Source organism: Pavona decussata, unplaced genomic scaffold, assembly GCF_977016875.1.
Source record: "Pavona decussata unplaced genomic scaffold, jaPavDecu1.1 SCAFFOLD_56, whole genome shotgun sequence".
Taxonomy (NCBI): domain Eukaryota; kingdom Metazoa; phylum Cnidaria; class Anthozoa; order Scleractinia; family Agariciidae; genus Pavona; species Pavona decussata.
The window spans coordinates 430,001-445,432 of NW_028145478.1; the positions used below are offsets into that span (position 1 = coordinate 430,001).

Consider the following 15,432-nt stretch of genomic DNA (forward strand, 5'->3'; position numbering starts at 1 on the left):
TTGGTAACTTAACTGTAGAGTGACTTAAGGTCGGAAGCAAAACAGTTGTAACTAAGGGTTCAAATGCCATACTTTTAATAATAACACATACCTGGGGCTTTAACAGTATCAAGAGCATCACGCATTGTATCAAAAGACACATGTGACAAGTCCACAAGCATTCCAAGGCGATTCATTTCAAGTACCACGAGCTGAAATAAAAAGGACATTTAATCATCTACAACTGCATTAAAGGCATGATGGTCTGGTGGTGGTTAGCAAGTCAGACTTTTAATCAGACGTCCAGTCAGCATTGGATCAGAGGGTATGTAGTTTGAGGTTTGTTTGGTCTCTACATTGTTGCTTTGCTTCCTTGGACAGGAACCCTATTCAACATTGTCTCAATTTACCCAGGTGTATAAATGGGTACTGGTGACATACTGCTGGGGGGTGGGAATAGTAACACTCCTACTTGGTTAAATTTAATATGCTACAGAAACAGGGTCAAGTACCATTAGCAATGCGCCATGCACCCAAGTGTCAATTAACTTTTTCTGAGAAACTAAAAAACAAATCTGTCAGTTCAATTCCATTTTTCATTTGTTAAACATTGAGAACAACCTCGGAAAAATACATTTTTGCAAATTCATTTTATTTCAGTTGTGGAATTCATTTTTTTTTTTTTCATTTTTCAAAGAATTGAAAGATGAATTTTTTTTCTAATCCAATTTTCCAAACACTGAAAAAACAACAAAACCGAACAGTTCATTGGAAAAAAAAACTGAGAAATGACTGCAAAAATGCAGTTTTTTTGAAGGTCATTCTCAATTTTTCAAAAAAATGAGAAATGAAATCAAAAAGGAAGGAATTGGCGCTCGGGTACACACATTATTTAAGCCCACACCCAGCTGGGGCATTTGCCAGTTTGCTTGAAAAACTGCTTCTTCCCTTGGCTCAAAGAGCTGAAGAATGGGCAATGGTGAAAATGATTGGTGCATAAGCACATATAAATTACAATTAATCCTTTCCAATAAGCAACTGCTAATGACTATGGAGGTGAAAAGATGAAGAAAAGAACAACGACAGCAAACTCTAATGAGACTAGTGACCATAGGGGTGAAAAAAAAAAAAGCAACAGCAACAGCAATGCTAATGAGAATCCCTGTACACGATTGAACCTTTTCCATATAATCTTTCTGTTACATTAATTCCTATTATTGGTTACAAGTATAGTCAAACCTACCATAAGCGACCATCCAAAATGTCAAGCCTAGGTGGTCGCTTATGAGAGGTTAGACCACAAGGGGTTTAAATTTTGAACTCATTAGCATAAGGTGACTCCGGATACTAAGTAGTTACAAAAACGTTTTAAAACTTTCCAAAATTATATTGCCAAAGAATTTCAGTATCCAAGTTGATTGTTTGCCTGTGATAAATGACCTAATAACTAAAGGTGAATGGGATAAGTCCATGTCGGGACAGCTGGTAAGTGACATCCACATCCCCTGAACTACCCAGTGAATGTACATGTGATAATGTTACAAACTAAGGCAAATTGTCCAACTCCCGACTGTGGATAGATATGAGGATATGTATGACAAGTGGTCGCTTACGAGAGGTTAAAAACAAAAGAAAAGTGCAAACTGTCATCTCCAAAAGTGGTTGCGGTCGCCTATGAGAGGTGGTCACTTACAGGAGGTTCCAACTATTAGTGATTTGACTGGGGAAATTTTGGTATATTTTTGGAAAAGTGGTTGCTCAAGAGAGGTGGTTGCTTACAAGAGGTTCCAACTATAGTGATTTCACTGGGAAAATTTTGGTATTTTGGAAAAGTGGTCGCTTAAGAGAGGTGGATACAAGGGGAGGTCTGACTGTATAATGTCTCCACATTTTCAGAGGCTTCAGGATGGTTGAATCAGAAATAAGCCCCCAACTTCTGACAGCTAGCACTTCCCTAGCACTCTTTTTAAAATACTCAAGATAGTAAATTTTATATTTAATTATATAACAGTAATTAACAGAGGATACCACTCAACTTGAATCATACACCAATTTCATGTGTTTAATTTAAGAGGTTCTGTGGTATACAAACTTACTTTGCCAAACTCATTGAGTCCATTGTGAACTGGTTTATATTCATGAACTGGGTCTTTCCATGCATCAGCCCTGCAGGGATAATAAACTTTCATTATGTGTGTGTCCAATTGAACCTTTATAGCTGAAAGAAGAAGTCCTTTTACTTATTGGAGACACACAGACTAAATTAAAATTATGAATCAAATTTATTATAAATCTATAAACATGATTAGAGAATATGAAAAGAGTTAAGTATGCATATCAGCTCATGAGTAATGTTCACACATGACATTAAAACTTTATAGTCATGTAGGGCAGCACTAAAAGCCGGATTCTGGATTCGGGATTCCAGTTTCTGCTTTCTGGATTCCGGATTCCAGCTTCTAGTGCTCCCCAGCTATGATTGTTCAATCAGTGTGGGAAAAATACAGAAGCCACGATGGCCATTCAAATAAAAGATTAGGAACATTAATTTATTAAAAATACCTAATTTTCTGTAGTTCTGTTCAGTCATGTACATATTAGTTTACTTCTTGGGTTGACAAATTTGCAGGTGCATGCCCTTGGTAATCACGCGCTTTAAGGGTTGAGCTAATAGCTGGTCAAGCATTGTTAAATAAGTTAAGATATAAACAGCAGTGATCAGTCAGACTGCATTCCTCACCATGGAGTGTTACAGGAATGTGTCAATGTCATGTATCTCACACCCAAGTTATAAAACATTCTTAGCATGCCAAGGCTTGAGTCAATCATGTGACCTCCTTCCAGTCCAATCAATGAACCAATCTTTCCATTCTTTTTAGCATCTCGTATTCCTTGAGCTGTTGTTACAAACACAAGGTCTTCTGGATATTTTTCCACCAATCGTTTGATGACAGCAACTTGTTCAAGACCTACTCTGACTGCATTTTTCAGCCGTGTACCACATGGAGTATATGCTGCCCAAAACTAGAAGGAACGAAAACTTATAATAAACATTTAGCTGTGATGTACCTCTTACACACTACAGGCATCATCATAATACCGGATCAGCATTCTGTCTAGTTCCTGTTTCATGTCAATATGATTTGCTAACCCAGTTGGATGGATTGATCAAGAAACTGCAATTGCATGAAAGCAACGAATGCCATACTATGATGTAAGGTGAAGTGAAACAGTTATTTTGAAAGTCAGGCATAATATTGCAGCAGTTTAATTAGCCACTGTCATTTCCTGTTCACAAACTGAGGGAATACAATGTACAGGTGGCAAATGTCCTTTGCTATATAGACCCATTACAAAATTGGCTGACATTTTATTAATCTTTTGTTTGCATTCAAATTAGCCTTTATTTTACTAACCTCATTCTTTTTTACTATTTTTTTTAACCTCATTCTTGAGTTCGGAAATCAAAATAATATTTTACCTTGAACAAGGCTAGTGAGGCTAATTTGAATGCAGACAAAAGAATTTTAATTTTGCATAAGGTCTATTTTTATTTCAAAACTCACAAACTTTAAGATGTCAAATTTCATGGCTCTACAGGTAGTCTTCAGTTAATTTGTTTTCACAAAGCTGTCTTGGAGTCTAAACTTGAATTATTCAATGTTCAATGAGTTATAACTGAGTCTCACTTAAAAAAAAACCCAGCAGGCTGCACAGAATTAGTTTTCTGTCACATGGGACCAAAGGTTATGTGAACCCAGAGCACCCCCACCTTTGGCCTCCTTAGGAATTAGTTCCAGTTTTCAGAGCCTTGATGTCAAACTACAGTTTATGCAACTTATTATTAAGCGCAACTGCACAACAACAACAACAATCTTTATTCGTGCCCAGAAATTATACAGTGTTACATTAATACAAGAAAGAAAAATTACTAAAGAAGAGGGCACACACAGCTATTTCATGACCACACAAAACAATTAAACTTTAACAGGTCGGTACCTACTATTAATACTACCATGAATGTTTTAAACATCAAAGCAATCCAAACATGGTGACCGATACACAGTTTAGTATAAAATATGGACTAAAAATAATTGTGGACTGGGAATAAAATGAGGAACAGGTCAAATCCGTGGTCTGAATACAAAAGTATAAATATCTTAACTATGATTGTGAGGAAACTTCAATGGTTATAAAGGATTCAAATTTAGTTTCCTACATTACATGTGTATTTTCTAGTAGACAAGTATTCCTCAGTGGCATGAGATGGAGAGAAACTCAGGTAGTGATATAATAATAATTATTATGATAATTGGTCTGTTTCCTCCTTGTTTAGAATTAAGGCTTCATAGTTGACATTAAAGTTATATTATATTATAAATTACATGTTTTCATCGTCTTTTTACCCACTCATTTCAAGACCCACTAGAATAACAAGCACAAGTGCAACACTAATAGATAACATTTTTGTTAATAGCTTTGAAGATAATTTTACTACTGGTCTACTATTAACAGATATCTCTGATCACCTACCTATTTTTCAGATAGCGACTACCATAACTAATACTAACACGACCCCAATCAAAGAAACAAAATATAGAAAGATAAGAAGTGAAACTCTCAAACTCTTAAATCAAAAACTAAAATGTGAAAACTGGAAAGAAGTATACAGAGAAGCAAACCCACAGAACGCCTACACTACATTTTATAAAATATTGTATAATGCATTTGATGAAACAGTACCACTAATGAGACGAAAAATTAGTTTTAAGAAGTCATATCAAACCCCGTGGATCACAAAAGAAATTCTGGCCTCGAGGAAACTTAAAAATAAACTATTTAAAAGATTCATTAATAACCCAAACAATACAAATGAAAAAAATTACAAAACCTATCGAAACAAATTTAACAAAATTAAAAGACTTGCAAAAAAATTGTATTACAACGGCAAATTTCAAGAATCACAAGGCAACATAAGACAAACATGGAAACTAATAAATGAGATAACTAATAAAAATAAATCAAGTTCAGAATTACCAGACAATTTTATGAAGGATGGTAACATAATTACCGATCCTAACGAAATAGCAAATAACTTTAATGAATACTTTGTTAATGTAGGACCTAAATTAGCTGAAAAAATACCACCAAGCAACGTGAATTTTAGCTCCTATTTACCTGCGAATAATCAGGATTCAATATTTCTAGACCCTATTACGGAAAATGAAGTTAAGATAGAATTTAATCAATTGAACGTCAATAAATCAGGTGGCTATGATGAAATGTCCCCAAGGGTGATAAAAGCAATTTCAGATAATGTAGTGAAGCCATAACATACATTTTTAACCAAACCTTTCTGACAGGAATCATCCCTAATGAATTTAAAATGGCAATTGTTACACCAGTATTTAAAACAAATGATAAGGAATCATTTTCAAACTATAGACCCATTTCCGTGCTCCCATGTTTTTCAAAAATATTAGAAAAGTTGATGTATAAGAGAATCATAAAGTTCCTAGACAAACATAATATTCTAAACGAACATCAGTATGGCTTCCGTAAAAAGCATTCAACAAATCATGCAATATTGGAACTAGTAACTAAGATAACAAATGCAATTGAAAACAATCAATACACGATGGGTGTATTTTTAGATCTGTCTAAAGCATTTGACACAGTGAATCATGCTATCTTGTTGCATAAACTAGAACACTATGGAATAAGAGGAATAGTGCTGGAATGGTTTAAAAATTATCTACAGTTTCGAAAACAAGCTGTTAAATATAAAACAACAAAATCAGATAGCTTAACAATCAGTTGTGGAGTGCCTCAAGGCTCTGTGCTGGGGCCTCTTTTGTTTCTAATCTACATCAATGATATATCCAAATGCTCCCAAATATTATCTTTTATACTATTTGCAGATGACACAAACTTATTCCTGATTCATCATGTTCTAGAAACTTTTATCAGAATTATGAATGAAGAACTAAAAAAGGTAGCATTGTGGTTAACTGCCAACAAGTTATCACTTAATGTAAATAAAACACATTTAATGATATTCAAAACTAGGAAAAAGAGGCTAAATTATAATGCACATGTAATTTTAAATGAAAACCCCATTGAAAAAGTCAAGTATACTAAATTCTTGGGAATAATCATTGATGAAGAACTCTTGTGGAAATATCATATTAATCATATTGCAACGAAAGTCTCAAAAATGGTCGGCATAACGGCAAAAGCAAGACATTATTTATCCCTCAAATTACTCTTAACACTTTATAACACCATGATTTATCCATATTTAATATATTGCAATGTTATTTGGGCAAATACCTATTCTACCAGGCTAAAGTCTATTTTCATGTTACAGAAGAAAATTGTTAGAATTATCACTTTCTCAAATTATACAGATGACTCGAGACATCTGTTCAAGTCTTTAAATATACTCGATATCTATGAATTAAACATATATTTAACTGGGATTTTCATGTATTGGTATTACCACGGTAATCTTCCAGCATATTTCACAAATTTTTTTACCAACAATGAAAGCATACATTCTTATAATACACGATCCGCGACAAAAATACATGTTGAATTTAAAAGAACAAATTATGCAAAATTTTCTCTCAGGTGTAAAGGAGCAACTATGTGGAACAGTCTACCTGATGATATCAAGAACATTGATTCTTTTGATCGTTTTAAAAAAGGCTTAAAATTATATATTCAAAATCAGCCGTGTAATTAATAGTAGAACAAATATGGTTAATTAGTAAAATTATACCTACAATGTAATTAGTTTACTTGTCATTAGTCCGCCTTCTGTAATTAGTCTTAGTAAATTGTGTTAATACTGCGGAGATCTTTTAAAAAGCTCATTAGAGCTTGCTGGATCTCCTGCCTTATCCGATACTACATGTATATGATTATGATGTATATGTTTGAATGAAAGAAGGCGAATAAAGAAACTGATTCTTATTAAAGTTAAGTTAAGTTAAAGAAACTGTGAAAAGAACCCAACTAAATATTTTGTAATAACGAAAGAATAAATTAACATACATTCCATTGGATAATGGCAAGGTGATATGGACTTCTACATTAACATTGTCTTTTATTTCATTGTTGGCCAATAACAACATCACACTGGTCCATGGATTGCTTTTCAAATATCACAGATTACCACAATTGCAGATTACTTTTAATAAACATAAGTCATTGTGGAGTTGTCTCAAACATCAACGAAAAACATTTTAAACACTCAAGTCTTGTCTCAAACATCAACAAAAAATAAACAAGTAAATAACTATAGCCTTTACTAATTCACACAGAAATCCATGTTCCTTACTCAACACTTTTGATGGGTTCACGATCTCCCATCTGTTTTGATCACCATCCTCATGTTTCAGCAAATATTATGGCCACTTCAACCTTGGTTTCATTCACTTGTTAAACCACATGATGACCATATCATTTAGACCAAAAAATTAATCAACCAATCTGTATTTATACAGTTTTATACCCAGTCTGCAGTCCATATTAATTATTTTTACATAGCCAGTCCACAGTGTGTAGTCCATGCTTTATACTGACCGACTATTTAAGTGTCTTCACCTGACTGCCAACTTTGCCTTCCCTCAGTCTTGGTATGTCTGTATGCCAGCCTGGTTCACTGGTACCAAATGTCATATTTTCAAACCTGTTGTGGTACTTAATGCGAATCTGATAAGGAATATCATTGTGCCTACAAAAAAGACATGCAGTGAACAAGAGACTATATAATAAGCTGTAATATACATTTCTTGTCTTGTAAATTTTTTCTTTCCTAGAGGATCCATTCCCACCACAATAGACCAATTTCAATATATTAAAATTCTTACTCGGTTCCGAGGCTTATGGGAATAAACCAGAAGAACTGAATTACCGGTAATATCACATTTCTTTCACAAATACCAGTCATCAACACACAATGAAGGAATTTGTTTGTCCCATGAACCTAGTTAATTTAATGGTCTAGCTCTCAATCCATGAGTCTCCTGTAGCTCAGTGGTAAAGCATCCAAACCATGTTGTGGTAATCGGAAGGTCATAATTACCGGTATTCATCTCTGAAGCTCATTGTAATTTCTATTGTTTTATTCCCCTAAGCCTTGTAGCCCAGCTAGAATTTTAATATATCGAAATTGGTCTATTGTAAACAAACAAATTGCAAGAGCATAGCCACTGGTACCACTGCTGAAATTGGTTAAATTTCTTAAGTCATCTAAACTAACTAGGGTAAATAATGAAGGCTGTAATAACCAACAAATTAGAATAAGCCATGGCTTCACCCAGGGGAAGGGTGGAGGGGGTTCTCCCGTATATTTTAACCAATATAGGCACATGCATGTACCCCATGCTAAGGGTATGGTTCTTTAAGTCGCTTTGATCTCAAGCCAAGTCAACTTAAGCCCCATTCACACCAACAAAACATGTTTAATTAAACCAGGTTTAACAAAATGAAAATTGGTGACAGAAAGCTGAACCATTGGCTTTGACATAGGATTCAAGTAAACTTTAACTTAATGCTTTCATTTGTGCTAAATCTGTAGTCGACAAAAATACGAAAGCAGCTTTTATGGAGGAAACAATTTTAAACTGTGTTTAACTAAACAGCTTTTAAACGTGTTTAAGCCTTGGTGTGAATGCAGCATTAGTTTATCCATGATTAAGTCTCTTATTCTACCTATTAAAATAACAAATAATGAAGTGAAATGAGTACCCTCTCCCACCCGGAGGCTGATTTACAATTTACAAAATATGCATTTCGACTAAATAAAATTTAATTTGGGTCAAATAAGGGTAAATTACTCACGATGAAGTAGTTTTTGACTTTTCTTGTCGTTTCTCTCCATATATTTCGTGTATAATTACCGCTAATTAAAAAACAGTCGATTGACCGTGGGCTCTTGGTAACCGAGTGTTTTCGCCGAATCCGAGGCGCGGGCGCTAAGCGTTTAATTAGTGGATTTAATTTCCGGGTAATTTTTTAGGCTTTCTCTTTTTTAGACCTTCTTAATTGAATTGGTTGCAGCCGTTCAAATTATAAGAATGCCTTTCATATGAAAATGTGACTGCATGCGTGATGCAATGTTTGGTATCATGTTGATCCCCAGAAATCCTCCTAGGCCTCAAACGAAAAACCATAATGCCATTTCTCTATTTTCAATTACCACGCGCGGTAGGTAAATTTTTGAGTGTAATCACGGTTTATGTGAAGCAGTTAATCATTATATATAATTTAAAAAACTTCCGTGTAATTTCTTCTGGCCATGTGTATCGAACGAAGTCAACAATGGGTAAGAGCGAAGTTTGATTCCTTTTGAAAAATTCATTGTCCCAAAGATAAGAAAATGCAACCAATTTAACAACTTCTTTATATAAATTTGCAAACCTCTCGAGTCGCATCTCCTTCATGGGAGGCGATCGACGATTTTTGCAAGCACTCGCGTGATTTCTCCGCTCCACTATCCATGAGAGAAATCATGAGGTCACGTCCCCCTAACAAACGTAGCATGCATAATGTATGAGGTTGTGGGTTGGGGGAGGAGACGGCTGACATTTCAGACTAGAATTTCTCGAATTACACCACGGCTGTCCACCTCTCTTTTGGTACACCATAGCACAATGACCCTTGTTTTATCACACGAATAACTGCATGAAGGGAGTTTTTTTTTTTTCTTTTGCTTTTTGCTATTTAGCAGTGCATAGTCGCTAATTTTAGCGACTGTCTCCTGAAATAAAGCTTTCTCTAAAATAGCAGGGAATTCTCAGGCACTAAAAGAACGCAAACTTGCGATCTCAGTAACTCATTAATTTCCTACGACCTCCAACTGATTGGAGATGGGACCGCCATTTCTACGTAGTCATTCGAGCCATGTGAAAGTCAAACCATTTGCACATGTCATAGCAAACTCTTCCCCAAATTGTTAAAAAAAGACCTTGAGTGTACAGTGTTGGTCCGGCAGGGGTTTGAACCCGCGACCTCCCGCTCTACACACTAGCAGCTAAAAAGGCCTTGGCCGGACGCCAAATGCCCTACGAAAAAACCGGGAATGTAAAACGTCTGTTCCTTTAATCCTCGACCCCAGAGGGTGGGGGTCGGGCGATTAATTATTTTTGTTTGTTTTTGAAACAATCGCAAAAGTTACAACCCACAAAACATTCATGTCATTCAGTACCGCGCCGCCTGCCGGCCGAAGCTGTCCAAAATAGTAACAGTCAACATGAGCTGTTGTTTCCTTCTGGCGCGCGTTAAAAATGAAGCACGCGGGTTAACGGCATCTCAATTGTAAATGGGGCGTTTCACTGCTGACCAAAATATCCTCTAGGCGAAAACATTGTTCCGCAGGTCCATTTGCGAAGAGTGTGACAGGGTCTCAGGCCCGGGGGGGGGGGTACTCCCCTATATGGGCTATACGGGGACGTGCCGCTGGATAGGGTATGGTTTTTGGCCCCTCTGTCCTGAACAGGGTATATAATTTCAAGCGAGTCTGTCCCGGACCCGCCCTAGACAGGGTATGGTTGCAAGACTGTCGTCGAGTATTTGGCAATCCGAAATCAGAGACGTTAGTCTGCATTTATTTTAGTGAACAATGCTTCACGTCAATTGAGTTTCCTCTTAAGGTTCACCGCTGTTAATGTGAAATTTTGGGATTTTTCGCCATCACTTCTAGGAAGTGTATTATTTTATCTGTTGTGATTGGTATTCGCGTTTCAATGCGTGGAACATCACGTCTGGTAAGTGACAGTGGGCCTTTAAATGTTAGCACTATTACCAATAAACACTTGTGTAACACAAGAGCTAGATGTTGTCCTTTGTCCTAAATAGGGTCTTAAAATTGAGGACATTGTCCTACACAGGGTAGGTATTTAAGGTTATTTTCGTCCTAAACAGGGTCAGGGTTTCAAACCCCCAGCGGCACCCCTATACCCAAACATGGGTCAAGTGCCCCCCCGGGGTCTCAGGGCTAGCGCGCGAAATGAAACATGAATACGGCATACAGATCGATTTGTTTCCTGATCTGGGTATTAAGTATTCCCATCTGAGGTCCTTGCCCTGTAGCTGTACGCAGGTCCTTCCCAAACTCTAGTAATTCATGTTTTCTCGCTGCAGTTTTCACATTTGCCTACAAATTACAATAAACTTTCCGTAGGATTAACACTGAATTTAATGCAAATTCTTACCCATCAACCAGTGGCGTTTCGTCCAGCAGTTGTTGTGCGCGTTCCATGGAGGTCAGCTTTTTGGACGGCTCATCTTTCTTTCCCAGTAGCAAGGCACAGGGTACAGCTATGGCAATCACTAGCACAACTACAACCACTGCACCGATTATAACGAATTTACGATTCATTCCTGCTGTTTAAATCGAGCTAACAACATACGATGGGCAAACGATGCAACAAGACAGTTGATAATCAAGAATAACCAGTCGATGCAATCGGACTACAACTTTTGACAGCTTATCAGTTCTTCAACAATGAAGTGTTCAGTAACCTCGGCAACCCTCTATCATCGATGTAAATTCCACCAATTTCACTAAAACTTTTGACAGTTTATCAGTCGAACAACGACGTTTAATTGGTTACGTCGGCTTCCATCTATCAACAAGGGATTAAGTTTCAATCATTGAATCCTGTGTGCAATAGTATCCATACAGTTTGCAAGTCCCGGGAAACGCATTCATTGGGGAAAATGACGTTTAGAGGTCTTCGTTTATTCTACTGCTTGTTCGGATTGAGCTGTGTTCCCCATTTGTGGGGCCATTTGTTGGATCGCAGCACTCGAGCGACATCTGATTATGATCAGCGAGCAGAGAAGATTCTGCAAGAAACGCCGCTTGTGGATGGGTGAGTGTTATTTAAAGCAAAGCTTTGTGGAATTCTTTGTGTTTGGAGTGATATTCATTCTACAAAAGATTCCAGTTTCGTCCCAACGACCCTGGACTGAATGGATTTCTATTGACCCATTGAGCTAAAGTTGATTAGTCTCCCGCTCACTTATGGCCCGACTTATGGCGGGTGAATAGTGTTCAAATTTAGTAATTAATGCAAGGAATGGTTTACATCAATTTTGAATTGAATAGCTGACCACACTGAAAGGATCATATGTCAGTTGAGCTGCACAAGTAAGAACTGAAGGGAGCTGCTCAAATTTGACATGCTCTAAAAATTCACTGCCGATTAATATTTTTCACCTGAATCACAACGAGTTGAGCGAGGGAACACCCCCACCTGCCTAGCAACGGGCAGCGAACGTTTCCGTGTGGCAACCTCGTTCCCAGGGTCTCTCCTATTTACGTCCCAGTTTTCTCTCGGTCAAAAAGAAAAAAAATTCCATTGGTAACAACTCCAGGGACCGCGTGGACAGTCTGTCGGAAGAAAACACTTTTGTCATGGCAAACGATTTGTGCGTATTGCTCGACGTGACGAAGAAGAACCGCTGGAATCCACTGTATGATTTTACAGTTGCTCAAGTTCTTTTTTGCGGAGAAATGCAATCCGGTGATCCGACCTGGCCAATGTTGGAAAACCTGGCTAGAGGCCCACGGAAAGCACTTGTTGTCAAATCTTCATACACAACGTATAAATCACTCTTCCATTTTTTCATTATTATTACTGTTATTATTATTATTTTTTTTCAATATAATGTCTATAAAAATAGCGGGAATCGAACCCGTGTCGTCGGAGCCAGAACTCACAATAATTTTTTGCTTACATATCCTAAACCCCAATATAAATGCTAACCGGGGAGCTATTGAGTGCTATTAAGGCTAACCGGAGATTCATTTCATGTAATTCAAAGTAAATGTCCAAGGGCCCTCTCATCTATCCCTTCCAGTGCCTACCGAGGTCCACACAGCCACATATAGTAAGTAGCATACGTTTCTTTGTTGAAAGAAACAATCACTCAAAAGACCCAAAATCTGCCAAAAACGATCTTACCATGAAGCTGTGTAAAAAGCCGCGTAAGGAGCTACGACGGGAGCTATGAGCAGGAGCCCATGGGCTCCTGCTATGGGCTACTTAGGGACTCTAACAAAGTGAGTAAAAACACAGGTAGCCCAAGCTCTATCAGCGTTTACATAAAGAACTTTGTTTGACCTTTTAACAGTGTAACGTCAGGTTGTAATTTGAGTGTCACGATGAGTGTTATGCGATGGCGTAAATTGTAAGGGTTTGTATATGAATTTACGAACGTGTTTAGGAGTCGAAAACAAAAAGGGCATGAAGTGAACAAAAATGGCTTACTTAGATTGTCTCCTTTATATCTTGCCAGTGTTTGTGTGCCGTATTTTTTTTTTTTTTTTTTTTAAGATCAAAGCTTTCGTCAAATAAAAATATTTGTTGGCACTGCTCTGCAATAGGTAAGCTATCAAGTCGCGCAATGTTGAAGAACTTGATATTATACCCTCTCCATCTTCCGCTAAAACGTCCTTCTCTCCCGATCCAAACAGCGTTCGCATACTGAGTGGTGCGATATCACTTGACCACCCTCCCAGTGCTCCTCAATGAAATACCCCGGAAACTGCTGTCTGAGTTCCCAACGCAACAACCCGTCAGTATTTCAAGGTCTTCTCTTCATTCTTCTTCTCGTGGTTCTTTATCCACGGGCAGCTCGTCTCCACCGCTACAATCATTCTTTGCCTTATGAAAGTGCGTCCACCCCATTCGCCTTCACTGGGCTTTGCTTAAGAATTGGTTCATGCTTAGCGTGCGTATATCGAGTTATGGATGCACGCGGGAAGTTTGGAGAGCACTCAAGAAGCTACGCCTCGAGCAACTCTAGCTTCTTGAGTGCTCTCCAAACTTCCCGCGTGCATCCATAACTCGATATACGCACAGCTAAAAGCATGAACCAATTCTTTTATAACATAGTGAAAATAAAGTAAATGATTCCTGTAAAACAGGTTTTGTTCCAGATTAATTACAATATTCTCTGTAAAAAACAAGGCGAAAATGATTTCTCATATCGGTTTAATCTTAACGTTTCATTAAGCTTCATGCTCTTATAAATATAGATTTTTTATGGTGTTGTCTCTCTGTAAAAGTTTTTTAATAACACAGCGAGCGCATGCTTCCCCCATCTGATTTGCACACGTCATCGAATGGACGCACGGCCGTGTGTATGTTGAGAAATGTACCATGATGACGCCAATAGGAATTAGATTAGGATGCACGCGCGCTATGTTATAACATTGACTATCATCAACTATCATTCACTTTGAGCGTGTTCAAATTCTTCATGATAGTTGATGATAGTTTTTCTCGTTTGACTACGCGCGTGATAGTCGATGATAGTTTTTCCGTCAGCCGTTTTCTCCACCAGCGCTCTCTAGATTCATTTTCCGTTAGTTCCTCCAACAACTGAAGGAAAACGAAGCTGCTCATTTTCGCCGCGAAAAATTCATGCATGCGAAGTTTTGTTTGCGATGTTTACACTCGGCAAGTGCCAACTCAAAAGCTCATGGCAAACTATCGTCAGCTACCGCGAGATTCTTTGAGGCGTTTGACCACCCGCTTCATAGTTGATAATAGTTGACGATAGTTTTGATTATCATCAGCTATCATCGACTATCATGCGCTGTTTGAGCTACATTTTTTTTGTCTTGAAACATATACCGATATTCTGAGCCAAGGTGGGGCATTCAGATAACACATATCATTATCATTAGCTAGTCTAAGGGAATGCTTTTAGACTCACTTTCCCATTTTGTCACGGTGAAGGAGTGTATCTGGGGCATAAGTGGATGGCCTAACGAATTCAAGATGGCGGCGGTATAATGAGAAGAAGAAAAACAGTGTGAGAAAGAAAGGAGAGACATCGCATGTGTCATTTTTTCGAACAACCCATAAGCGGGCGGTATTTTAAAATAATGCTAGTTGAATGTCTGTCAATGTTTTGTTCATGTTTGTCAGTTCACATAAAAAATTAGTCGAACTAAATCTGTAAAATTACACTGAGCGAGTCATGATCAGTTTGCTCATGATCACGTACAATTTTGCTTACAGAGTTCGTGTTTATGCGAACATCCACCCACCACCTAGCCTGCCCCAGGCAATCAGATGATGTGCCGAACAAAAAAATTGCCAGGCCAACGAACAATAAAGGCAAGGAGACTGGAGAGAGAAGGATCCCTCTCCCCAGTCTCTTCACGCTTTATGTGTTTTATTCGCACCAACCTACCTTTTCTTTTGTATATTCATACACACATACATAACCTTTATTTAAACACGATGGTTTTCAAAGCTGTAAGCTTGTGGGGTCGTGTGTTTACTCCTAAACTAACCTAATCTACGTTACATAAAAATATTTCAGGTATAATAATAGTTAATAGTAGACAAAATCCTGTTGTCTGCAACGTGTGGTTGATGCAGACGTACAGTCAAACTTAAAATCTTTAAAATAGTTCTGAGC

At 37.6% G+C, this 15,432-nt stretch overlaps 2 protein-coding genes across 4 annotated transcripts in view; one reads left to right on the forward strand and one right to left on the reverse strand.

Moving 5' to 3' along the window:
- LOC146480016 (dipeptidase 1-like) overlaps window positions 1–11,519 on the reverse strand; it is a 19,505-nt gene extending 7,986 nt beyond the window's left edge. The window contains exons 1-5 of one of the 2 annotated variants that reach the window (XM_085110116.1): window positions 11,202–11,519; window positions 7,591–7,720; window positions 2,720–3,003; window positions 2,076–2,145; window positions 92–191 (exon numbers count right to left, since the gene is read on the reverse strand). In XM_085110116.1, coding sequence (XP_084966242.1) covers window positions 92–191; window positions 2,076–2,145; window positions 2,720–3,003; window positions 7,591–7,720; window positions 11,202–11,368 — 751 coding nt within the window. In that variant the 5' untranslated portion in view covers window positions 11,369–11,519. Of the gene's footprint in view, window positions 1–91; window positions 192–2,075; window positions 2,146–2,719; window positions 3,004–7,590; window positions 7,721–8,829; window positions 8,914–11,201 lie in introns of those variants that run through there. The other variant, XM_085110117.1, reaches the window with a different exon arrangement.
- Window positions 11,520–11,574: 55 nt separating this feature from the next.
- LOC146480017 (dipeptidase 1-like) overlaps window positions 11,575–15,432 on the forward strand; it is a 32,924-nt gene continuing 29,066 nt past the window's right edge. For both annotated transcript variants that reach the window (XM_085110119.1, XM_085110118.1), the window contains exon 1: window positions 11,575–11,864. In XM_085110119.1, coding sequence (XP_084966245.1) covers window positions 11,710–11,864 — 155 coding nt within the window. In that variant the 5' untranslated portion in view covers window positions 11,575–11,709. The remainder of the gene's footprint in view (window positions 11,865–15,432) is intronic.